The sequence below is a fragment of the Anabrus simplex genome, chromosome 1 (assembly GCF_040414725.1).
Source record: "Anabrus simplex isolate iqAnaSimp1 chromosome 1, ASM4041472v1, whole genome shotgun sequence".
Lineage (NCBI taxonomy): Eukaryota > Metazoa > Arthropoda > Insecta > Orthoptera > Tettigoniidae > Anabrus > Anabrus simplex.
This window is the reverse complement of record NC_090265.1, coordinates 1421902455-1421930210: the sequence shown is the minus strand read 5'-3', so window position 1 is coordinate 1421930210 and position 27756 is coordinate 1421902455. Positions and strand designations below refer to the sequence as shown.

The 27756-nt window shown below is 39.4% G+C and overlaps 1 protein-coding gene across 3 annotated transcripts in view; it reads left to right on the top strand.

Moving 5' to 3' along the window:
• Window positions 1–27756, top strand: part of LOC136858382 (uncharacterized) — a 523023-nt gene that overhangs the window by 283025 nt on the left and 212242 nt on the right. For all 3 annotated transcript variants that reach the window (XM_067137884.2, XM_067137885.2, XM_067137886.2), the window contains exons 10-11: window positions 1344–1613; window positions 24949–25067. In XM_067137884.2, coding sequence (XP_066993985.2) covers window positions 1344–1613; window positions 24949–25067 — 389 coding nt within the window. The remainder of the gene's footprint in view (window positions 1–1343; window positions 1614–24948; window positions 25068–27756) is intronic.

The following is a 27756-nucleotide window of genomic DNA, read 5'->3' as shown; positions in this document are numbered from 1 at the left end:
CTATAAGGACTTTTTACTTCCGCTGGGAGTGTCGCTCAGATGGTTGACGCACTGGCCTTCTGACCCCAACTTGGCAGGTTCGATCCTGGCTCAGTCTGGTGGTATTTGAAGGTGCTCAAATATGTCAGCCTAGTGTCAGTAGATTTACTGGCACGTAAAAGATCTCCTTCGGGACAAAATTCCGATACCTTGGTGTCTCCGAAAACCATAAAAGAGAGTGAAGTCCTGTGTTCTCTGCATGAACAAGAAAAGAAGAGCCCCATCCGGTAGAGCAATTCAGTCTGCCTTTAAGAGCAAGCAACGTGACATTACCTTGTGCTGTGTTGGATGCTTCTTGATGTTCCAAACTGAATTCGGGGTTCCTGTGTGTAATTAGGTAAGATCTTTGCATCATTTTAGAATTAGCATGGTATATTCATTTATCTTGCAAAATTTCAAGGAGATAACTTGAGCAGTTTTTACAAAATAAATTATTTAGTGAAGGTACCCCACAACTGTTCCTACAAGCAAATTATTACTCGTGGTTTCGCCACATAGTGAGTCAAAGATATCCGTTGGAAAGGGTTACATAAATAGACACTGAGTCTATCGTTCTCATGATTTCCCTCTACTTTTCTTACCCTCTGTGGTTAGTCCATTATTCTCTTAAGTAACTGATCCTTCTCCATTCACCTCACAAGACCCCACCAACGAAGCCAGTTTATGTTTACCACTTTATCCATCGAGTTCACTCCTAACTTAGCCTTTATCTCTTCATTCCAAGTACCCTCCTGCAATTGTTTTTGTACCAGTGATCATTCTCGCTACTTCTATGACTTTTACTTCTGACTTAGCAAAATGTTCTCAGTCCACGTAGTGTTCACTCCCGTAAAGCAAAGTTGGTCTGAAAACGGACCGGGGGCTGCCTTCTTTCTTACAGTATAGCCTACTCTTGATTGCAGCAGCAAGCCCACTGCATTAGCTTTGCTGCGCTTTGATTGAATCTCACTTTCTATACTACCATCCTGGGAGAATACACTACTACAGTACACTACAGTAAACTACAAGAAATAATTATTCTGAGCTGTTGGACAGTTGAACATAAAATATCCTTCTGAATTGCCAGTCTCGGTGACAGCATTGTGAGAGTTATTAGAATGGAAAACTTTTATGTCATTGGCTTCTGGCATGTTAAAGAACTCCTACGGGATTATTATTATTATTGTTGTTCCTTCTGGTCTGAATAGTAGTTTAACATTAAGAGATATTGTCTGCTTTCTGTTGAATTATTTTGTCATAGTGCTGTGGTAATAAAATATTTAACATCAGTTTATAGTCTCATAATTTGTATCAAATGATTTCAGCGTTCAGGAGCTGCTAGCCCATTGGATTTGACACCTAGCCTGTGTTTAAATGGTGGTGGTGATTTAAGTAGTCATAATCGACGTCCTGTACAAAATTTTATTGGACCCTTAATGGAAGATGACTGTGAACCTGTCTCCACTGCTACAATTTCTAGTCCAGCAGAGCAAGGAGATGGTTGGAAAAGTTGTGCTATATGCCTGGAAGAAATGGATTCTGATCTGCGACGTCATGTTTCTTGCAGCTGTATCCTGTGTGAATCCTGTATTGAAGTAAGTATATCAGCTAAGGAGTGGGCAGCAATCTTCAAATCATCTCTCTCTCTACTTATTATCTATACTCTCCTTTGTTGGCATTCTTTTTGTACTTACATTACTAATTTTTATATTTAATGATTGATGTAAGAGATTTCAAATACTAGGTAATATCATTTTTAATGAAACCTGTTTATTGAGGAAAGGTGATTTTTGTTTTCTCCTTCAAGAATTAGAGTTGCTCAAAAAGAAATGAATGAGAACACTCTTAATGACTGTTTTGGCCAAGGATGATAGGAAAACTTAAAACGGTCCACCTTTTCAATACAAAATGTTATAGTTTATTTATAACATGTATTTGTACTTGGAACTAGTTTCAACGCTGATCTGCGTCATCATCAGCCAAAATGTGGGAATAGGCAAGCATGCAAGCATTTATATTACACAAGGCGTTACATTAAACAATACACATCTTACAAGGAGATAAAAACAGGGGCGAGTATAGAAACAAATGAATCATCGTTGAGAAAACGAAAGTTATACATATTAAAAATAACCGTAACCACACATCCTTGCAGTGCGAAAGTGTTCTTCTTGAATGATTCCTGAATATAAAACACACATGCACACATTTCTGAAGAGCCAGCAGGCAGGACAACGTAAAGTGAAACCTTAAGAGTTCTCATTTTTCTATGTTCTGACTAACTAATGAAGTCTCCCTTGAGTTCCTGATAAACATACAAAACAGGAAATTTTCTTTCACTCTCAACAATAGTTATAAAGACCAACGGTAAAATTTCATTTTAAATATTGTGCAGAGACATGAAAGCATGATTTTGAACATGATATAACTCTTTCATATAACCCAGTTTTTTTACACAGGTGTTACATTAAATAATACACATCTTACGAGGAGATAAAAACAGGGACGAATGTAGAAACACATGCATCGTTGAGAAAGCAAAGTTATACATATTAAAAATAAGCTTAACCACACAACTTGCAGTGCGAAAATATTTGCCTTGAGTGATTCCTGAATACAAGACGCACGCGCACACATTTCTAAAGAGCCAGCAGGCAGGAAAAAGTAAGGTGAAACCTTAAGAGTTCTTCTGAGAAGAGTTCATCATTCTTTCTATGTTCCGACTAACTAGTGAAGTTTCCCTTGAGTTCCTGATAAACATACACAACAGGAAATTCTCCTTAACTCTCAACAATAGCTATAAAAGACCAACGGTAAATTGTATTTTAAATACTGTGCAGAGATGTGAAAGCATGATCTTGAACATGATATATTTTCTTCATTTAACCACCTTTGAAAGTCTCTCTCTATATTACATAGCTTCATTAACACACCATTCTGTAGATGCACAAAATAATCTTCACAGGTCCGGTATTCAGCTCGACAAGAATATAAAATAGGTATTAAGGAATACGTTGTTGAGAGTTTGGAGGATGACTGTGCCAGTATTTGTGGTGTATTGTTGCAGCGTTACGTGTAGGGTGGGGGCAGGTTTCTATGATGTTTATTGCGGGACATGAGGCGGTAAAGCTATGGCGCAAGATGAAGAGGAACAGAGCGTGTTGGATAGTTTAGGTCTGGGGAGCGGCCGTTGTTGGATTAGGAGGGGAGAGGGGAGGAGCGGTAGGGGAGGAGGAGTGGAAGGAGGACAAGTTGTGTGGTTAAGCTTATTTTTAATATGTATAACTTTGCTTTCTCAACGATGCATGTGTTTCTACATTCGTCCCTGTTTTTATCTCCTCGTAAGATGTGTATTATTTAATGTAACACCTTGTGTAAAAAAACTGGGTTATATGAAAGAGTTATATCATGTTCAAAATCATGCTTTCATGTCTCTGCACAATATTTAAAATGAAATTTTACCGTTGGTCTTTATAACTATTGTTGAGAGTGAAAGAAAATTTCCTGTTTTGTATGTTTATCAGGAACTCAAGGGAGACTTCATTAGTTAGTCAGAACATAGAAAAATGAGAACTCTTAAGGTTTCACTTTACGTTGTCCTGCCTGCTGGCTCTTCAGAAATGTGTGCACGTGTGTTTTATATTCAGGAATCATTCAAGAAGAACACTTTCGCACTGCAAGGATGTGTGGTTAAGGTTATTTTTAATATGTATAACTTTCGTTTTCTCAACGATTCATTTGTTTCTATACTCGCCCCTGTTTTTATCTCCTTGTAAGATGTGTATTGTTTAATGTAACGCCTTGTGTAATATAAATGCTTGCATGCTTGCCTATTCCCACATTTTGGCTGATGATGACGCAGATCAGCGTTGAAACTAGTTCCAAGTACAAATACATGTTATAAATAAACTATAACATTTTGTATTGACAAGGTGGACCGTTTTAAGTTTTCCTATCATCCTTTCTCAGTTCAATACGGACAAAAATGAAATTCCTAAGTTTAAAAGTTTTGGCCAAGTCGTAATGGCAGGTTTACGCAAGAAATCTTGATACTTTCAGGAGCTGCTAGCCCATTGGATTTGATACCTAGCCTGTGTTTAAATGGTGGTAGTGCTTTAAGTAGTCGTAATAGTATTAATCTGCAAATAAAATAAACAAATTCAAATCAGTATCGGGTTTACTGACCGTTATGCTCTATGACCGTTCAAAGTCATTTGGGCATAGGAGCAATGAGAGCCTATAGAACCTCTACTGAAGGGCTAGTTCTTCCCGAAGGTTGAGCACCATTGTCCACAGCTCTTCTTTTGAGCTCGGATCATGAAGGTGTTACCACACTCTTGATTAGACCCCAGACATTCTCATTGCGGTTCAGGTCAGGACTATTTGGAGGGCAAGGTATCACCTTGATCCTTGCTTATGAAGCAAACCATTGCTGACCGAGCAAGTTGGCTATGCGGTTTGGGTCATGTAGCTGTGAGCTTGCATTCGGGAAATGGTTTAACTGCACTGTCAGCAACCCTCAAGATGGTTTTTCTTGGTTTCCCATTTTAACATCAGGCTGTACCTTAAATAAGGTCACTGTCGCTTCTTTTCCTATCCCATTATCGCCATAAGACGTGTCTGTGCCACTGGGATGTTAAACAGATAGCAAAAAATTATTATTATTATTATTATAACCATCACTGAACTGCTTTTGAGGTATAAACTGGATGATTATCCTGCTGGAAGCTAACATGCTGTCCTTGAGGATAAATTACGTCTAATGCTGGAATCAACCAGAGACTCAAAAGCTGTTCATAAATCTCGGCGTTGAGAGTTCCCGGAATTCTGACCATGTGAGGTAAACCAACCCCAGCAATGAACGCTAAAACATCCACTTCTCTTAGAGGTAGCAGTGTATTTATTATCATACCTGGTGTTCAGTTCACGCTATATACAGGTCTGCTTCATATCTCCACAGGAAAATGTGATTTAATCACTGGAGAGTACATCTTTCCACATTCAGCCTATGCAAAGTGATCATTTATGTCGTCCTCAGTCAAATGGACCTTCCTGGCAGATATGTAATTTTGGAATCGCGCCCCTGTACAAGAAAAGCAAGACAAAGCCTTCGGTGAAACAGCTGAGAGGAAAGGAGTATCCTCTAGGGTTGCTGCTGGGAGGGCCTCATTTTGTTCTCTAGTAGAGATGTGTGGGTGCCCTGTAGAATGCCTCTTTGCTTCTTGAGATTGTTCCCAATAAAGTCTGGCCCATCGCCCAGCAGTAGAAGTAGTAACATCCAGAGCTTCTGTTGCTAAAATGGCACCCGGTAATGACGACGTAGTGTTTTATCCTCCGAGTAAATTAACTGTAAAATGTGACGAAAAGTGCGGAAAATGTCGAAGATTAGTGAAAAATGGAATGTTGTGTGATTCATGTGATCGATGGTGGCATTATAAGTGCGGAAATTGCCCCAGAGACGTAAAAATTAATGAAAATGTTGACTGGATTTGTGAGCAGTGTGTTCGGAATGTTGTAGTTGGCGACGGCGTTGACGATGAAGCACCGAAAACAATCGATGAGGAATATAAAAGTGCGTTAGAAATTATAAACATTCTATAAAAGGACAATGAGACTCTTAAAGTTGAAAATCAAGAATTAAAAGAAAGACTGCGATCGCTAGAATTTGGGACTGACCATTCTTCGAGTAATATACCGGTACCAGTAACAAACTCGAGCACGTGGTCTCAAGTACTTCGTGGATGGCCGGCTAAGAAGAAATGTACAACTGAATTTCCGGAAATAAACACCAGGAATAGGTTTTCTGTCCTAAATAATTTAATTCTGGAAGACAACGATCGCGCGCGTGATACCAAATCATCGCGATCCGCTGCCGTTGCCGTGCCGAGTTTAAAATTTAGGCCTAGATTTCAGATTCAAGACCCAGTTAGGCCTAAATCAGCAAAGGTAGCTGTGTTTGGTGATAGCCAAGGAAGGGGAATTGCGGGAGTGATTAACGACGAGAATATAACAGCAACCGGAGAAATATATCCAGGAGCTTCTATCAGCAGTGTCCTGGAAAACGTAGAAGAAGCAACTAGGAACGTCGGGAGCGGCGATGCAGTGCTTATCATCGGTGGGACGAACGACGTAGCTCACGACGACGCCAAGAAAGTAAGATCACAACTTAAACATACACTGGGGAGGCTGACCCACACTAACGTCTTTGTAGTGAACGTGCCCCTCAGGCATGATTTGCGTAGAGACTCGTGTGTGAACATTGAAGTGGACAAAGTTAATACAGATATTGTTAAAATTTGTAAACATTTTTGGAATACTCAGGTTATTGAATGCAGCAGTTTTGAGAGATACTGTTATACAAAACATGGCCCCAATCTAAACAGTTCAGGTAAACGAAAGATAGCAAATATTGTTCTAGATTTTATTAATCTTAAGATATGTACTGTAAAACAGGTAACTCCCTTGAGTTATAATACTGACCAGGAAAACTAGTAGAAAGAACCAGCTGTACTTCAAGCTGGCTCAGTCAACTAGGAAATGAAACTCAGGATATTAAGGAATTTCAAGTTACCCAATTGCAACAGTCAAGTTTTAGGGAGGAAGGGAGTCGGAGATTGCTCTTGGTAAACTGTCAAAGTGTAGTAAATAAACAATTACAATTCAGTACATTGATGGAATCTTATGAGACTGATGTGGTGATAGGAGTGGAATCGTGCTTGAGAGAAGGGGTGAGTAATAGAGAAGTATTTCCAGAAGGGTAGACAGTCTATCGTAGAGACCGAGGAGATAAAAAAGGGAGGGGGGCGGGTGTTTATTCTGGTGAAGGTATTGTTCACATGAATGGTTTACCGATGAAAGGGATGAAATATTAGGGATAAAATTAGTTTGTGATAATATGAAGGAGGTGGGAATTATAGGAACATACAGGCCTGGAAGAGAGGAAAGAGACATGGAAATATTTGAGAAAATAATAGATTATACTCATAAAAACAATAATAATGATATGGTAATAATTGGGGGAGATCTAAATTTGCCTGAAGTTAAATGGAATGGAGCTGCTAGTGAAGCCCATGAACAGAAACTGGCAAATAAGTTAATTTGGGAGGGAGGATTTACACAAGTAGTACAAGAACCGACTCGTCTCAAGAACTTACTAGATGTATTCTTGGTTAAACCATGGGAAATTGTTAATAAAACTCAGGTAATTGAAGGAATAGGAGACCATAAGGCTGTAATAATGGATGTAGGACTCGTACCAAAAAGGCTTAATAAGAGGGCTACACAAGACAAGAAATTGTATAGAAAAACTAAAGTTGATGAATTTGGGACTTACCTTAAATCACAATTCAGTTGTTGGATAAGTGAAGGGAGTAACGTGGATACACTTTGGGCTAAATTTAAAGGAATCATTTGGGAAGGAGAGAAGAGATTTATACCTGTTAAGAAGGGTAAAATGACCTCAGACCCTGTTTATTATACAAGGGAAATAAGAAAATTAAAAAGAAAATGTAGAATAGTAAACAGGAAAATCAAAGAGGGTAGGTAGAGTAGAGAAACTAGAAAACAGCTAATGAGGGAACTGAATAGAGTGAAAAAGGAAGCAAAAGAGAATTATATGAATGGCATACTTCAAGAGGGTAATGACCACAAAGGGAAATGGAAAAAGCTGTATTCATATATCAGGAATCGAAAAGGAATCCAAATTCCTACAATTGTGGGAGAAGAGGGTGAACTCTATTTAACAGATACTGAGAAAGCAAACCTATTTAGTAGGGAATTCAGAGATTCAGTAGATGATTGTCATGAGTTGGAAACCAAAACAGAAGGTAGAGAGGGAGAGACACAGAGGGAAACAATTAGCTTCTCATTCACAAATGAAGATATTTTCAGAGAAATCCAACTGCTTCAGCAAGGAAAAGCAGCAGGAAGTGATCAAATTACTGGGGAGGTATTAAAGACAATGGGGTGGTACATAGTGCCTTATTTAAAATTTCTCTTTGACTATGTCATAAATAATAGTGTAATACCAAAGGAATGGAAGGAATCTATTATAATACCAATTTATAAAAGATAGGGTGATAAAAGGAAACCAGAGAACTACAGACCAATCAGCCTGACCAGTATAGCTTGTAAAATACTGGAGAGTTTAATATCAAAGTACATCAGAGGGATATGTGATGATAAAAATTGGTTCATGAGGAGCCAGTATGGATTTAGAAATTTTCTTGTGAGGCACAACTGGTGGGATTTCAGCAGGACATATCAGATCAATTGGATTCAGGAGGTCAGTTAGATTGCATAGCCATAGATCTTTCCAAAGCCTTTGATAGAGTGGAACACGGAATAGTATTAAAGAAATTGGAGGGAATAGGATTGGATGTAAGGGTTACACTTTGGATAAAAACATTTCTAAATTCAGGGGTTCAGAAAGTCAAAGTAGGAAATAATTGGAAGGGAATTGTACAGGGTACTATAATTGCTCCGTTACTTTTCTTAATATACGCAAATTATTTAGGGAACAATATAACATCAAAAATAAGATTGTATGCAGATGACGTAATTGTTTATAGGTAATAAACAACATTGAGGATTGTTCAGAATTACAAAGGGACCTTGAAAGTATCCAACAATGGGTTGAAGATAATATGAAGGTTAATGGAGGCAAATCAACTGTTACAACTTTTACAAACAGGAGCTTTAAAACTGAATTTGAATATACTTTGGACGAGGTAGTTATCCCAAAAGATGGCAAGTGCAAATACTTAGGTGTGAGATTTGAAAGTAATTTGCACTGGAAGGGTCATGTTGATGATGTTGTTGGGAAAGCATACAGATCGTTACATGTCATAATGAGGCTACTTAAAGGATGCAACAAAGTAAAAGAAAAAAGTTACTTGAGTATTGTTCGTCCATTATTGGAATATGCAAACAGTGTTTGGGATCCTCACCAAGAATACCTAATAAAAGAAATAGATAGTGTGCAGAGGAAAGCAGCAAGATTTGTAACAGGGGATTTCAGGAGAAAGAGTAGTGTATCAGAAATGTTAAAGGAACTTGGGTGGGAAACTTTAAGTAAGAGAAGGGAGAATAGACTTATAGGATTATATAGAGCCTATACAAGAGAAGAAGCATGGGGAGATATCCGTGCGAGGCTTCAGTTGGAAAATAATTATATCGGCAGGACTGACCACAAATATAAAATTAGAAGGAATTTTAGCAGAAGCGACTGGGGTAAATTTTCATTCATTGGGAAGGGTGTGAAGGAGTGGGACAGTTTACCAGGGGTAGTGTTTGATCCTTTTCCAAAATCTGTACAGATATTCAAGAAGAGAATAAACAGCAACAGAGAAAATAAATGAAGTGTTAGAGGGCATTCGACCAGTGCAGGTTATTGTAAATAAAAAAAATGTGTGTGTGATTAAATTAATTCCATCCCGTGGTCTAAGGGCTTTGGACAGCCAAAGTAGGGGACTGCCTTTAGGGGTGTAGTACAATGGGGACTTCGAGGGCCCTGGGACCACTATGGTAGCTGTGAAGGCCCTTCAGGAACTCTGAAAAGTGGTGGCAAAAGGGGCTTTGGTTAAGACGCAGCAGGTCGATATGCTACTTAGGTTCCAGAACGGGTAAAAATAAACAATAAAATGTAAATGCAATGTAAATATTAATCTTATACCAGTTGTATAGTATCATTTGAAGTAATTTCACATACTGTATATCAGTTGACTATACAGTATTTGTAAGTAGTACAGGTGATATTATAAGTATAATTTTGTAAACAATATAAATTTATTAAGGATGAGCTGTGTGTTTAATAGAAAACATTGTTAGCATAAATTGTATAATATTGTATTATAGGAAAATTTTCTTCTGTTGTTAATTTAATATTTAGTGCTTGACAATAATGTATTTTAGTGTACCATTTGCCACCAAGGTAGACACCTCATTTGCAAATTAAGATATTTTTATTTTTTGATTTGAAAACTAGCCTACACAAGCGCCAGCATGCCTGACCTACTGTTCCACAAGTTCCGGCATTATAGGAACAGTGGTTGTAAACACAGTACAACGGCCATATACCAACATACAATGCAATCAGGCTGTAGATAGTAAACTGTATTATGGTATTCCCTTTGATATCACTAGCATGAACACCAGATCTATTCATGTTTCATAATAGACATAAAGGAATGAAATAACTAAGATTATGTACTTAATTATAAGCAGTAACTTGTAATGACATCTATCAGGTTAATGTGTGAAATGTTTCTTTAAAATGCACAAATAAAAACAAATGTCTCCTGGACGAGAATGAAACTCACAATGTTTCGATCTATCTGCGTTTACCTCTACCTCAGCCGTCTAAACCACCTGGCACAGGTATGAAGCAGCCTGCTGTGTATCTTACTTCTGAACTTGGACGAATAAACCTAATTACCAGTGACATATGTAGGTCTTAATTTACCTGATTAATTAGAGCTAATGTGAACTTGAATGCCTTACATTCAATCATATCATTGCCCAGAGTAATCAGATGATATTAACTATACAGCCAAACAATTTTCAGGAGTGTGTGAACCATTCTCAGTTGGATTACCACATGCAAGAAACGTTTTTTTTTAAGGGGCTGTACATTTGAATTTGTGCATATGTAATATTTTAGTAACAAAGCCTTGGTTTGAGGAAGAAATAGAGAGACTAAGAGTCTAAAAAGGAGATGCAGATTGGAAAGAAATAGAGTTAGAAATGGCTGTGGAAGTAAAAAGAAATTGAAGGAACTTACTAGGAAATTGAGTCTAGCAAAGAAGCAGCTAAGGATAACATGATGGCAAGCATAATTGGCAGTCATACAAATTCTGGTGAAAAATGGAAGGGTATGTATAGGTACTTCAAGGCAGAGACAGGTTCCAAGAAGGACATTCCAGGAATAATAAATGACCAAGGATAGTGCGTATGTGAGGATCTTCATGAGCCAGAAGTATTCAGTCAGCAGTATGTAAAGATTGTTGGTTACAAGAATAATGTCCAGATAGAGGAGGTGACTAATGCTAAAGAAGTATTAAAATTTACATATGATAACAATGACATTTACAATAAGATACAAAAGTTGAAAACTAGAAAAGTGGCTGGAAATGATAAGATTTCTGGGGATATTATGCTAAAGACAACGGGTTGGGATATAGTACCATATCTGAAGTACTTATTTGATTATTGTTTGGTTGAAGGAGCTATACCAAATTAATGGAGTGTTACTATAGTAGCCCCTGTGTATAAAGGAAAGGGTGATTGACATAAAGCTGAAAATTACAGGCCAGTGAGTTTTACGTGTGTTGCATGTAAGCTTTGTGAAGGCATTCTTTCTGATTAAATTAGACATGTTTGCAAAATTAATAACTGGTTCGATAGAAGGCACTTCGGTTTTAGGGAATGTTATTCCACTGAAGATCAACTTGTAGGATTCCAGCAAGATATAGCATATATCTTGGATTCAGGAGGTCAAATGGACTGTATCGCGATTGACCTATGTAGGGCATTTGATAGGGTAGATCTTGGGAGACTACTGGCAAAAATGAGTGCAATTGGACTAGACAAAAGAGTGACTGAATGGGTTGCTATATTTCTAGAAAAATAGATCTCAGAGAATTATAGGCGAAGCTTTATCTTACCCAGTAATAATTAGGAGGGGAATTCCTCAAGGCAGTATTATTGGACCTTCATGATTTCTTATATGTATATATATATACAGTAGAGTCTCACTCATCCAACCTTCGCTTATCTGACATTCTGTGTTATCTGACAATGGTAGACTTAATTTGAACTTTTGGTGCAGACTAAATTCAGGGGCACCCGGTGTGAAGAGTGCGACCGTGGGACAAACACTGGCCTGACCGCTGGCGGTAGAACTGATTTTTTTTTTTTCCCCTCTCTCTCTCTCTCTCTCTCTCTCAAGAACAGGTGCAGCGAGTCTTCAGTCATTGTTCATTGTAGTATTGGTTGAGTGTGGATGTTATAGTTTTCATATCCTCTGTGAGTATGGTGAGGAAACGGAAGATTGTTTCTATGGAAGCAAACCCCCCTCCACCAAGGCTTCAAAAATACAACACACATAGTAAGAGCTCGGCGACTGCCAGTTACTCTAAAACTCTCAACGTAAGCTAACATCTCAGCGGTCGAAGGGGTAAGTGTCAACACTCTTCATTTAAATTCCACTATACAGCTCCATGCATCTCCCTGTGCATCTTATTTGTTACTATCAAAGGGTAGGAAGGGTCCACCTATTTAATACTATTCAATAGTATGAAATTCATAACTTATCATCTTATTTGTGATTGACTATATTTCAACACACACTACTCCCTAAAGATTTTAGTGCTTCACTAACAGCAACCTACAAAATTCTTTATACTTCGCAATTTATTTATCTTTATATTGTTTTACACTTAATTGTGATCGGCTGATGATGACCAAAAATGCATGTCGAAACCGGTACCAATTTTAATTAAATAGTAGTGTAAACTTGCATTTCTTATTTAATAGTATTGAAAAGTTGAACCATTTTATACTTTCTCCAAATGACTGGTTGAACTCATCGCTTCGTGGCCTCATTCAAATCAGTGACCCTTCCACGAGATTAGCTGGTTTCAGTCTGTCTGGTCCAGATTGAACAGAATTCAGTATGGCTTGAACTGGTGCACTATCAACCATATCATGCAGGAGTGCCTTCTACACTCGTATTGCGTTTCTTTGGATTAAATCCCCTTAGCTTCTCATCCACTCACCAACTTCTGAGACAATCACTTGGATTACAAACCTTTCAATGTAAATATGAAAATATGGTCCTAATACTGTAAGTTACAAATTTTATAAATGTATTTTTATTGCCTTGCATGCATCATATGGTAAAGAAATAAATGCAGTAGAACTCAGTTAAGATTTTTAGCAGCACTCCTTCAGGACATGCACCTGTGAAGAAATGCTTAATTGAAATGTGAATTTTGAACAACAACCTAGAATGCAGTTTATAAAGGAAGGTGTTAGAAACAATCCATCCTATAATATGTACAAACCAAACTCCATGGCGCAACAGCCCCAAAGGGCCATAGCCTACCAAACGACTGCTGCTCAGCCTGAAGGCTGCAGATTATGAGTGGTTGTGTGGTCAGCACGACGAATCCTCATGGCCGTTATTCGTGGCTCTCTAGACTGGGAATACAATTTGTACATGTGAGGCTATAGCCTGCAAGAGGTACAACGTATTTGGGAATACAACCATTGAACCAAAACAGTTAAATACAGGCTCATTCCTGGGATTATATAAAAAAAAGAACACGGGAGTTATGGACTGCTGCTGATTCCGCAGATAGGCTGCAGTGCATTCAGAGCAATGCTGATGGGGCCTTGTTTGAGGCAGGGGACTACTTATCTTTCTGATCCTTGTTGTTTAAAGGGGCCTGACATCTAGGTCATCGGTCCAGTTATCCTCGTAATGACCACTGTATTTCTGTTTTGAAGTAGGAGTGTCGTGTGTTCTTATCCCATTTCCTGATATAAAATGAAGCTACAAATTTAAGGGCTGCCATTTGATGATGTTCCCAACATTTTCTACTTCATCCAGCATAACTTCCAGAGGAGTTGGCTAAGACTTAACTACAAGCTTCCTCTGTGGATCAGTGGTACAGTGTTAACTTCCAGATCGCAAGATTGCGAGTTCAAATCCAACAGAAGTAGTCAGATATTTGAAGGGTAGAGAAAATTCCATTCAACACTCCATGTTGTACAGTATGTGCACCTTAAAAATCTCTGGTGATACATTTGATGTTTATCCAGCAAAATTTATTAAAAACTCAGTCATAGCCTACCAGTAGTGATCCAATTTTCTCTACCATCTGATAGAATAAAACAGATTGTCGAAAGTGACCTGCAGGCAGCTCACATAACCTTGAATTAAAATGCCTGCACATGGTAGTTGAGTCCATATCATTGTTGTTGTTGTTATTTTGTAGCTACAAATTCTTTTACATTTCATGTTGTAGAAGCCTTCTGTGTTGAATGTGTGTACAAACATTAACATAGTCCTTCACTTTAATTCAGTATGGGCCACGCATTCATTATTTACATAAAATATTTCTTGGACAGTGCCTTGTTTGGTTATATTTTTTTTATTTATTAAAAGAAAGGAAATTAGTTGCAATTAAATGTGCATCTCTGCACTGAATCTTGGTAAGAAGTTGTGCATGACTGCTAACTGCAGTGATCTCATCGGTCTGAAGTGTGAACTTACGTGTGCTGTTGATTTCCTTCTTCATGTCTTCATTGTCACTGTACGAGGTTTGTCCAGAAAATACGTATAAATCCGTCGGGGTGACGTATCACGTATCGTGGAGGCGCCGCCAGGTGGCACTGCTGTTGTCGCCAATCTTCTCAACGCTCAGTTCGAGTTGGAGAGCTCTGCGTGTCAGTAGCAGTATGCGGCTGCTTGTTGAAAGTTACCCATTTTCACCTGCCGTCGGTATGGAGCTCTCTCTGATTGAGGAACAGCGCATCAACATCAAGTCTCAGAGCTCGTGTGGCCCGAGTTCGACCGGATTTGGCACAAGGGGGCAGGTGGATCCTTCATCACGACAATGCGCCCGCTCACACGTCGCTCGTTGTGCGTGAGTTTTTGGCCCGAAGCTCAATCACCGTGACAGACCACACCCGCCTTATTCACCCGATTTAGCCCCTTGTGACTTCTTCCTGTTCCCGAAATGCAAAATGGTGCTTCGGGGGCGGCACTTGGGTGATGTGGAAGCCATCAAGGGAGAAACGACACGGCAACTGAACAGCATCACAACTGAAGACTTTCAACAATGTTATCAACAGTGGAAATGGCGTTGGCAGAAGTGCATCTTGTCTCAGGGAGAGTACTTTGAAGGAGACCATATTGTAATACCTGAATAATTGTCAAATAAAGTTATTATTCAACTTTTATACGTATTTTCCGGACAAACCTCGTACACCTCTGCACAGTTGTGATAGAACAGAAATAATCGTGTGAGTGCATTGGCACCAGAAAAGAAAATTAAATATTCAAGAAGCAGTGACAAACAGAGATATGAAACAACAAAAGAAAAATAAATAAATAATAAAAGACAAAGTTTTACTAATCCCATTAACTATCAGAGGAAAGTATATACACCAAACATGTGGCAGGTGTAACAAAGAAAATGCATAACAATATCAGATATATCAATAAGCAAAACTACAATACAAAGTGTAACAATAAGGTACAGCCAAATTTTCAGGACACATTCCTCACACATTTGAAAAGGAAATATGGCATTGATCCAGAAATGCTTTAATTCCATGTTAGAACTCATTTTGGTTTCCCATTTTCAAACCAAGCAAATACTGGGGGTGTACCTTAAGTAAGGCTACAGTCACTTCCATCCCACTCCTAGACCTTTCCAATCCCATCGTTGCCATAAGACCTAATTGTGTCGGTGCGATGTTAAGCAAATTGTAAAAAAAAAAAAAACTCATTTTCTATAACTCTGCATAGTACATAAATCATGAAAACACACAGGAACAGAATGTACCAGCATACAACATGAAACTCTTCCATGAAATGTTCAAAATGCCCTCCGTTTGCATTGATATGAAGGTCGATCAAATATAAGCTGATTTTTGTTCCTGAACATCAGCAGTTTGTAGGACTGGCTCCTCTCTTCTGCTATGCTTAGGTGGGACCGTTAGGAGGGGAGTGAACTTGCTGTTAGATAATTCTCGCCGTTTCGTCAGTAAAGCTCATGATGTCGGATCACAGGTGCACCCCTCCTCTGCGCAACGCATAATTATATCATTTCTTGCTCATGAAGGAGTTACAGTAGCAGAAATTTGCCAGAGATTGACTGCACAATTCGGTGATCAAACATTCATGTGTGTTTGCTGGCATAAAAAATTCAAGGAAGGACCAGAACATGTGGAAAATGGGCATTTTTTTTTCAAGTGAATGGACCACTAAGGATCATGCTACAACTTCATTTCTTTCTCTTCATGCAGAGTTTTCTCTGTGTCCAATACTCCTTCATGCGTTCGCTGGCCTGCTTCCATTGTTCATCTGTCCAGGCTCTTCCGGTCTTCCTAGTTCTTCCTGCGGCTTGAACACCTTCCAAATTCTTTAGTGTGTTCCTAAACGTATTCCTTTCTAACACTGGTCTTCCAAGATGCTTAACCTTTCCATATCCTTCTTCGTTTCCTGAATGCATGCTCTAGTGGTCTTTTTTTCTCCAGAAGTAATCAAATATATGTGTGGTAAGTCTGTTTGCGTTCATTCTGTATAGATGTCCAAGAAACTCCAGCCTCCTTTTCTTCATGGTCTCTGAGATTCTTTCCACCTTCTGATAAACTTCTTTGTTACTCTGAAGTTTCCATCCGCTTTCAGTTTGGACAGCTCCCATAATTTTTCTGATGATTCTTCTTTCCAGGGCCTCTAGCTTCTCCAGCTTGTAGTTCATGGACAGGCTTTCAGGGGCATACGGACATTCTGTTTTGACCATGGTGTTGTAATGTTTTAATTTGGAATTCCAAGATAAGCACTTCTTATTGTAGACGTTTTTTGTCAAGGCGTATGCTCTCTCCATTTTTGAGATCCGATCTTCCACTGCAGCTTTTTCTAGTTCATTTTCCTGTATCATCTCACCAAGGTACTTGAACTTCTTGACCCTTTCTATCTATCCTATTTCTGTTTCCAGGAATTTTGGTCCATCTTTGATGTTCGTTGTGAATTTGGTCTTTTCTGCTGAGATCCTCAGTCCTGTTTGGCGGGCGATTCTTTCCAATAGGTTAATCTGGATGGTTGCGACCTCTGGACTTTCTGATAGTATAGGAAAGTCGTCAGCAAAAGCCAAGCAGTTGACTTTAATCCCACCTGATTTTCTCCTTAGACAGATCGGGATTATCCCTTGATGTTCAAGTTCTGAGTTCCATATTCTCACTATCTTTTCTAGGACACAGTTGAATAGGAGTGGGGATAGTCCATCCCCTTGCCTCACGGCTGTCTTGATTTCAAATAATTGTGAGAGATGCCCGAAGAATTTTGCCTTGGACGTTGTGCCTCTTAGGGTCTCTTTGATTATATTTGCCAGTTCGGTTTTGACTCCAAATTCCCTAATGATCTTATCCAAAGTCTCTCTGTCCACCGAATCGAAGGCTTTTTTGAAGTGTATACATGACAGCACAGTTTTCTTACCACTCAACATTCTGTGGCGGAGGATTGACTTCAGGTTGAATATTTGTTCGATACAGGAGCAGCCTTTCCTAAACCCTGCTTGGTATTCCCCTAGTTGTTGGTCCAGATTTGCTTCAGTTCTATTAAGAAGCAGTTTTGAGAGAATTTTATAGGCAATCGGGAGGAGGGACACGCCCCTATAGTTGTTGACATCCTGCTTGTCCCCTTTCTTATGCAGCGGATCGATAAGTGCTGTTTTCCATTCTTCTGGGATTGTTTCCTTCTCCCAGATTTCCTTGATGATTTTGTGAAGATCATCTAGATTTCCGGTTCTGCCCATTTCAACATTTCTGCCGTTATTGAGTCCTCTCCACTTGCCCTGTTGTTTTTGAGGTTATCAAGAGCTTCCTCGACTTCTTCCTTTGTTGGTGGTTCGTCATCTTCTGAGTTCTCTGGTATGTCTCGAAATTCTAGTTTAGAGATTGAGGAAGGACAATTCAAGAGAGTGTGGAAATATCTGGCTCATATCTCACAGTTTTCTTGGTTGTTCAGTCCGATTTTACCCTGTTCGTTTCTGAAGCTCAAACTTGGCGCTTGGTATCCTTTGAGTTTTCTCTTGAAGGTCTGATAAAAGTCTCTGGAATTGTTCTTGACAAAGTCGGTCTGGATCTCTTCCGGTTGAGCTCTTTCAAATGATCGTTTAGCCTTCAAAATATCCTGGATATTTCTTTCCTCTGTTGCCTGAATTGTTCCACGTGTTCCTTTCCTCTGGAGCATTTCCATTTTCTCCATTTCTCAGACCTCTCCCTGAGAGCCTCCTTGCACTCTTCATTCCACCATATTTCCCTTTTCCTCCTAGCCTGTCCGAGTGTTTTCTTTGCGGCTTCATTGATTCCCATGCATAGTTCTTGCCAGTTCCCCTTTCTGCTGGTCCGGATTTCGTCCCTGAAGTTTCTAATGATTGTCTTCAGTAATGTTCATTTTGTTTGTGTTGTATCTCATTATTTTAGGTGGGTATCTCTTTTGTCCTATTGGGAGAAAACGGACTTTAACTTTGGAGAGATAGTGGTCTGAATCAAATTCACCATCCCTAGTCACTTTGACGTTCATCACCTCCTTTGAGTTTTTCCTTGTTATCGCTACGTGATCCAATTGGAATTCCCCTAGTTCGGGATTCGGAGATACCCATGTCTTTGATTTTCTCGGGAGTTTCTTGAAGTGTGTTGACATAAGTTTCATCTGAAAAGCTTTGCAGAGTCCAATGAGCCTTTCCCTATTCTTGTTTGTCCTCTTATGTGCTGGATATTCTCCTATGATATCTCTGTACTTTTGTTCCTTCCCAATCTGTACGTTGAAGTCTCCCAGCATGATTTTTATGTTGCTCTTGGGTATCCGGGTGATTTCAGTTTCCAGAAGATCTCGGAAGTCATCAACTTTCTGTAGGATCTTCTTGTTGTCTTCATTGATCGGGGCATGACAGTTGATGAGAGAGTGTACCTCTTATTCTTGTATTTAATAGTTAGTAGAGACAATCTTTCAGATTTTGATGTAAAGTCTGTGACATTGTTTACTATCTTCTTGTTTATGTAGAAGCAGGTTCCGAGCAGAGGCATGTTGGTGGTTGTTCTAATCGCCGGCTTTCTTTTGAATATTCTCTATTGGTTGATGTCTATGATGTATTCTTCCAGGAATCTTGTCTCTTGCACAGCTAGGATCTGGAGTTGATTTTTTTCCAAAAGCTTTTCTAGTTCTTTTTGTTTTCCGACTCTGGTAAGTGAGTTGATGTTTATTGTTCCAATGAAATAGTTCTTCTTGAATTTGAGTTTGGAAGGTGATTCAAGACGCTCTGACTTGTCTTTCTCGCAGATGTTGAGACTCATCAGAATCCTAGGTCCCGTTGCATTGCATAGTGCAATGGTGGATTTCTCTGCCGAGCTGCCACCTGGGGTAGTGCTTTCTTTCAGCAACATTTCCATCTTGCGAATGAAATTGTTATTTGTGAAGGAAGGCATTAGCTTCCAAAGTAAGATCAGATTGTTAGTCCGAAATGATTATTTTTTCATGGTTTACTCCACTAGGTTCTTCCGCTCTCATTGCCGGTGGGAGTTAATATTCCTCTTCCGCCTTCGAGACTGTTGACCAAGCACCTTGCAGCCGCCCCTAACATGGGAGACAAACGCTGCTGATAAATAGTGTACTCATACTATTCCCTGAGTACTGGGCTGCCTCTTCCGCAATCTCCACCGTTCCGAAGTTCAACTTCTCCGCTGTAGATTCCGTTGAGATTATTATTATTATTATTATTATTATTATTATTATTATTATTATTATTATTATTATTATTATTATTATTATTTGTAATGTATAGCTGTGAAGTGTTTATGTCCAGTTAGTATTATTATTACATCATATGTTCATACAATATGATCGTATTGTGAGGTTATGTCATGAAACATGTGCTGTACATAAATATTTATATGAGTTCAGTTAATATAAATACCTGTAAATTAATATTATATAAATTATTATTACCTGTATATGATGTGTAATCCGCTACAGAACTATGAAACACACTGTAACATCCAGAATGACGTATCTCTGACACTAGAATATGGTAGAATATTCTGTACGTTATAATCATGTTGTTATGCACTCTAGAATTCACGAGAAAATGTATCTTTCTAGAAGCCCAGCCAGGCACATATATAAGGAGGTGGTCTTGATGATAACGACGAGTTATTGTTTTGTAAGAGACTTGGTTTAGTAAAGTTGGTAGTTGACATGCAGTGGTTGCAGTCTCCATGTTGAAGTGATAGGCAGTTGTTGAAATGGCAGCTTTGTTGATGTTCTCAGAGTGAAGTGTTTTGTTTGTGATACAGTGATTAAGGTTATGTTTGTTTAATTTGTAATTGTAAATAAATCTGTGTACGCAAGTTGACAGCATTTTGTGTGCGTCATTGTGGATACATTAGCGCTGCCCCATACTTCAGCTCTAAATGTCTCCAGGCTACAGGAAATGCACTGGACTACACTTGATCATCCTCCTTACAGCCCGAACTTATCGCCCTGCAATTTCCATTTGTTCGGACTGCTTAAAGAAGCTCTAGGAGGGCAACAATTTGAAGATGACGAGTGTTTGGAAGACTTTGTACGCAACTGGCTGGTGACACGACCCTGTTCTTTTTACGATGAGGGCAACAAAAAGCTGCCCATACGCTGGGACAAATGCATTTCCAAAGCAGGAAACTATATGAAAAAATAAATTGTAATTGCCTTGTGTTTTTCAATAAATAACTTTAAATAAAAAATAAAATCCTGTTTATATTTGATCCTCCCTCATACATGCATCAGCCTGGATGCACTGATGTATCTCTGCAATGGCTGATTGATGCATGTATCAATTCTAATAGAGGGCTTTTTGAACATCATGTAAGAAAGAGTTTCATGTAGTATGCTGGCATGTTCTGTTTCTGTGTGTTTCCCATGCTTAATGTACTACACTTACCAGCAAAAAAAGCGAAACACCACGTATTTCAAACAAAATTTAATGTTAGTGCATTTTAAAACATGATAAAAAATCTAATATTATGACATTACAAATATATGGCAATGTATCATAAGTTAACTCGCCCATTTGAGAAGTTTGAGCGCAATAATTGATAAAGGTTGTTGATCGTGACAATCACAACAGTCCACCAACACAAATTTAGAAATGTCAAAACATGGAGCACTGCACAGTTTCGTATGCAGTCCAGTTGTCCACATGTTTTGAACACATTTCCATTGCCTCAGTAACGGGTATTACCATCTCTAGCCGCAGTTACAGCTATGATTTGATCAGGCATGCTCAGGATGCAATGTTGAGTGTTCTCTCATGGTATGGGCTCACATTCTGCCTGGAGTGCTGCCTGAAGTTGAGCCAGTATGTCAGGGGAATGACTCCTAGCACGTCGTCCAAGCATATCCCAGACATGCTCTATCGGGTGTAGGCCGGGACTATGAGCAAGTCACACCATGTGCTCAATTTCAACTTTGTCCATTTACTCAAGTACACAAATGGCAAGGTGTGGGCGAGCATTGTCATGCATCAGGATAAAATTCTGGCTGATGACAGGTGCAAAAGGCATCACGTTATCCACTAAAATCTCTGCGATGTATTGGTGGGCTGTCAAACTTCCATTCTCAATGAACACAAGCTCCATGCGTGCATCAGTGGCAATCCCAGCCCAGACCACCACAGAGTCTCCATTGTACGGTGTCCTTGCAGAGAAAGTGCAGGGTGAATAATGTTTCACCGAGCTCGATAGCTGCAGTCGTTTAATTGCGGCCAGTATCCAGTATTCGGGAGATAGTGGATTCGAACCCCACTGTTGGCAGCCCTGAAGATGGGTTTTCCGTGGTTTCCCATTTTCACACCAGGCAGATGCTGGGGCTGTACCTAATTAAGGCCACGGCCGCTTCCATTCTACTCCTAGTTCCTTCCTGTCCCATCGTCGCCATAAGACCTGTCTGTGTCGGTGCAACTTAAAGCAACTTGCAAAAAAAAAAAAAAAAAAAAAAGAGGATAATTTCCCAGATCTTCCCCATGCTCTCTCCCATCCAGTGCCCTCAGACAGAATCTGGATTCATCCATGAACAGCACTGAGCTCCACTGCTAAACAGTCCAGTTTCGATGAGTGTTGGCGAATTGCACCCAAGAGGCGCAGTACTCATGTGTAAGCAGAGGTCCTGTGACTTTCAGTCCACTTCATATGACCTCCTTTTTACTGTCCTTTCACTGATGTTCGTGCCCCGTACTTGCTGCAAACGATTTTTGGCCTCCATAGCTGTTGTATATCGATCATGAAGAACTTGCATTACGAGAAAGCAAGCGATCATCACGCTCAGTAGTGCTTCTCCTACGACCAGAACCAGAACTCCTGATGTAGATATTGTCCTCTCTGTACCTTTTAACAGTTTTGTACATGTTAGAACAAGACATGCCTGTAACGTCTGCTACATAGCGTATACTGCGCCCCAGAATCCTTAGTGAGACCCACAGCACAACACTCGTAAACCCATGGACTCCAGCAGCCCAGCCCATGCAGTGTCGTACTCTTCTGACGCGGCCGCTTACTGGCCCACAGCACTGGTCTTACTCAGCCCACCACAGTCCATTGCTCTGGGCGGGCTGAATAGTCTACCTTGACTACTTCTTCGCAATAACGCATGCACCGTGTACAACGAAATGTTCACTTCACACTTTTAAGCGGATCGCTCTCTGTACGAATTCCTGTATGCTAATTACAAATTTTAAAGTAAGGAATCGCAGTTTGAAATAAAACGATAAAGATCCCTCCTGCACTGAAATAATAATAATAATAATAATAGAACACAAACGGAAACTCCATTAGAAACTCTAATATTCGTCTGCAATTGACATCAAGTTAACTGAAAATGAATTTAAATAATACAAAGCATATTCAAGGTAGTGGTGGTGATTATTGTTTTAAGAGGGGGTACAGCCGGGCAACCATCCCCTGTTAACGCTAATCAGGGAGAGAAAATGAAAGGGATCCAACTCTTCCAAAAATGAAGTTATCGGCCAAAGAAAGGCAAGGCCACAAAGGGCGTGAAAATTAAAGACTCTAGGCCTTGAATGCCCTAATACCGTCTGGGTCGGAAAAGAACAAGAGTTGACCAAGCGAGTTGGGTTGGATAGATGAAAGTGAGGAGCCTGGCACAAGTAAGTGGAAGCAATGTCGGGACTCAGAAACGGGCCCCATGGTCGCTAATTCACAATCCCAAGTTAAGAGTCACTGAGGCCCATTTTAGTCGCCTCTTACGAAAGGCAGGGAATGCCGTGGGTGCTATTCTACCGCCCCCACCCACATGGGGTGCATATTCAAGGGGCCTCTCTCGGGTGTTAAACTCAAAATGGACTAAAATACAAACTAAACCGACATGAAAAAACCTGTATTTTACTTACGGATTTTACTTAGTTGGTGTATGTAGTTTATTGGTCATTGATTAATGGTGGTGGAGTTACTGTGAATAGAAAGAAGCGCATCAATATTCTCTGGGTGCAGAAGAGACCGCCCTGCGTTGAGAATGAAGGTCACTGAACTGAATTTTCCCTCTGAAGCTGAACTTGACGCATACATAGTACTTTCTTGGCGATCTGGTGAAGTTTGGATTGTTTTGTCCATTTGTCCTCCAATCAGGAGCTATATATTCTTCCATTACACAATTTTGGTTTAAATATCTGTCCAGCTCATCTATTGGAATAGGACCACCTTCAACATCAGCCCACAAAGCAAACTTCATTACTTTGGAAAATTATGGCATAGTGTGAAGGGTGATGACCCGGGAAGATTGCAGTGTTCGTCATTCATACACGCCTTATTCAGATCGTTCAGTACACAAATTGAACATCTTTCCCATCACTGTCAACTACAGGCATGAATACCGACCAAATACGACTTTTGATGTTCGGATCCGTTTCAGAAGTCTTGTATTGTCTGATTTCTAGTTTTTCCTTTACTTCACGTTTTCTTGCCAAGGTTTCTTTTCTTTTGAAGCCACAGTCCGCATTCATTTCCAAAAACAGGATAGATGGAGAAGTCAAATAGAATACCGCAACAAAATTGATTTATCTCTGCTCGACGGTAATGCATATCACTCTGCCGACAAGCGGTACAGCAGTCAGCCTGTAGCACTACCACAGCGCTCTCCTTGGTTCACCACCTACGAACGACATAGCGCTGTCTGGCTCGACTCGTGTGATGACGTCACGGGCTTCTTATGTTCGAGCCTTCTAAAGTCCATTGCTGTCTATTGCCGAAGCAGCTCATGGGCTGGGCTGCTGTACAGGACTCTGCTGCGCCCATCTGCCACTAATGCTATGGCCCTTGCTGCGTTTTCAGGTGAAAGAGCCATTATAACCTGACTTAGAAGCGAGACTAACTGTTGTAGACAAGCCATAATGTCCACAAAAATAAGCAGCACGAGAATTCACAGCAATACACCTTCTGACAGCTGTTTGTGGTTATTCTTGTCAAAGGGCAGGAAACGGCAGTATTGGTGTTATGATTACCATGATCAGTAATGTTTATCAATGATTGTGCTGAAATTTCTCAAATGGGCTCATTAATTAACTTGCTATACATTGTCATATTGTTGTAATGACAAAACATTTAATTTATACAAGGTTTCAAATGGACTAACATTAAATTTAGTCTGAAAAACGTTGTGTTTTGCTTTTTTTTTTGTCAGTGAGTGCATGTAGAGTTGTAGAAAATGAGTTCTAACATGGAAATAAAACCTTTCTAGACCCATGTCCATATAACGTTTTTGTCTTCTATGTGTCCTGAAAGTTTGGCCATACCTTATGGCTACACTCTGTATCACAGTAAATGTGAGTAAATAATTTACAATTAATTTCTTTCAAAACATAAAAAATCATGGCATTGAACAAAGAATGTTTAAGCATCATCCTACTTAATCTGTGCAGCATCAAAGAATGAAATACAAGTTCATGAAACATTGTAACTGGGATAAAATTAAGAAATAAAACTTGACAGTTACTTACAATAGGGTAATAGATGAAAGTTTGCATCTTTGTTGGGGCACACTGGTTGTGGTACACTGATGTAAACAACCATTTAATCCATTTAGAAGTATCAGACTGAATTTATTGTTCTAGAAATTTAAGTTAATTGTTTCCTTTCTTTGTTTTTCTGTAGACATCTTGCCGGCACTATGGTGGGGATAAGCTGAACTGTCCTGTTTGTGGTGTCACTGTTTCACCAGAAACAGAATTTATACCTCTGGATAAAGTTGGTGACTTCAAGCCAACAGTGAGGTAAGTAATGAGAAAATTTCCCAGTTATTTCAGTCATGAGTATTTTTGCCAGTCAAGTAACAGTATTATAATTTAATGCAGAATACAGAACTATTTTTGCACTGCATGTGCAGTATTTTCAAACTACGGCATGATTATATTGTCACATAGACAGACTTTTCCTTCACAGAATCTCTGGTGGTAAGTTTCACTTCAAGCACAGAATTGTTAAAATCTTCATTAACATGGTGATGTAATGTCTTGTGTCCAGTGAATATGAAGCAAGTGGCATTTATGTAGGTATTAAAAAGAAATGAGCATAGTCCTTGCTTCATTTTGTTGTTAGTCATTCGGGCTGTAATTAAGACTGTGGTGGGATTATCCCTACATTTGAATATCGAAGAGTATTTGACAGCGAGCATGGCTAGAATGCTGGAAAAAACGCATGGGCTGCCTCCCAACCCTGGATGCGCATTTTCCCCTCTTGGCTTAGTAGGGGTTGTACCTTTGTGCAGGTAAGACATGTAGGCTCATTTGTAATTAAATACATCACTAAGCAAAGTGTATTTATTTTTAAGGCATACTTTTTAAACATTATCATGCAACAAGCATGTACAGTAGTTTCCACATAGTTTTCATGAAATTATACAATGATAAAAGCCTTACATCCTTGATTTATTTAAACACATTTGTGATACGGTTATGCATTTGTGAGGCATTGTGTGCAGAGAGTTATTACAGAAGAGATCCCATAAGAAATTCAAGCATGCCCCCTATAAACTTTCCAGTCATCGAGCTCAGGAATGTAGATGGCACTATCTTCTCAGAAATCATTGATGACCACAATATCTCCAGTGATGAGGAAGATACAATAAACCTTTATTATAATACAAACATGGACCTAGGTCAAGAAAATCTGCAAGACTTTGGTAACTCCTACCATGCTCCCCTGTCCCATCACATTTGCCGAATAATAATAATAATAATAATAATAATAATAATGTTATTGGCTTTACATCCCACTATCTACTTTTCCAGTTTTTGGAGACGCCGAGGTGCCGGAATTTAGTCCCAAAGGAGTTCTTTTACATGCCAATAAATCTACTGACACAAGGCTGACATATTTGAACACCTTCAAATACCACCGGACTGAGCCAGGATCAAACCTTCCAGGTTGGGGTCAGAAGGCCAGCGCCTCAACCGTCTGAGCCACTCAGCCCAGCATTTGCTGAATAATGCACAGAATCAATAGTATGCACCATTTGGTCACTATGAGCTAACCAAGGAAAATCGTTCAACCATTTCATTTGAGATTTTCTTTTAAGCCCGTTATTATGTTGCGCAGGAAATTCATGCTTCCAATCTGGTGTCCAGGGTTACACAATAGGCGATATTTCAGACTGTCAGAAATTGATTGATCATTAACGTAGCAGCCTACAGTATGTCAATTTCTCATTCATACAGTTTCATGTTGCGATAAGAGCAGTATATTTTGGACATTCAAATGGATGTTATAGTAATTGTCTTTTAAGAAATTTATTTCTGGTAGATTTCTTTAAATGCCATACTAAAATAATATTTATAACAACATATAATACAAAATACTCAAGAATATAACAGAACATGACCTCTTTCTACATCACAGTGTTATTCATACAGATGCCAGTTCTTCAGCTAAACATATGAATGAAATGAACCACAGCACCAATCCTAGTACTTTGTGGAGTAACCCTTGGCTTTAATGACATCTTGACACCTACGCTGCATGAAATTTACTAGCCTTGCATACGTTTCATGGCCGATACTGTACCATTCGTGAGTCACCACTCATTTTAACGCATCTTAGGATGAAACCTTTTTACTGTGAAGGTTCAGAAATGCCCATAAATATTCAATGGAGTTAAGTCAGCAGACGGGGGAGGTGTTTTTGTTTTGGAATGTTCCAAATTAACCACTCCTTGTTCAGAGCAGCGGTATGTTTGGGGTCGTTATCCTGTTGAAACATGTAGGTCGGTAGCATTCCCAATTTTTCAGCACTTTGTTTAACATCGTTTTTCAAATTAATATTATATACTACTTTGTCCATCGTGCCTTCAATAAATTGTATATTCCCTACACCTTATGCTGAGATACACCCCCACATCATAACCGATCCACCTCCGTGTTTCACTGTGGGAATTGTATTGGCCACATCGTTGTCCGTATTAGTCTTTCTCCACACCCCGTGGGCACCATCGGAACTGAACAGGTCGATTTTAGTTTCGTCGACCACATGACATTACTCCAAAACTCCAGCCCTTGTTTACACGTTCTTTCACAAAGAGCAGTCTTGCAGCACAGTTCATTCTTACTAACATAGGACTTCTTTCTTGGTACACGGACATAGTAACCGTGTTGATGTAAAACCCGCCAGACCGTCTGAGTACGCATTTTCTTCCCAGTAGCAGCTTCCAGCTCTGCCCGCAGCTTTGGAGTACTTATAGTTCTGTAATAGATTCAGACAAGTCATACAGGATCAAACAACCATATCAACCTATTATGGTTAAGTTTATCAACATATTGAGCATTGGCATGACTTTTCTTCACCTTGAGTCCTATTGTTCACAGGGAGTACCCTCAAGTGATCTTGACAATTGTCTGTTTCAACTCATAGCCAGGCTCTTTACCCTTTCCCATTTCTACCAGCACTCTCACAAGTCTAAGACGAAGA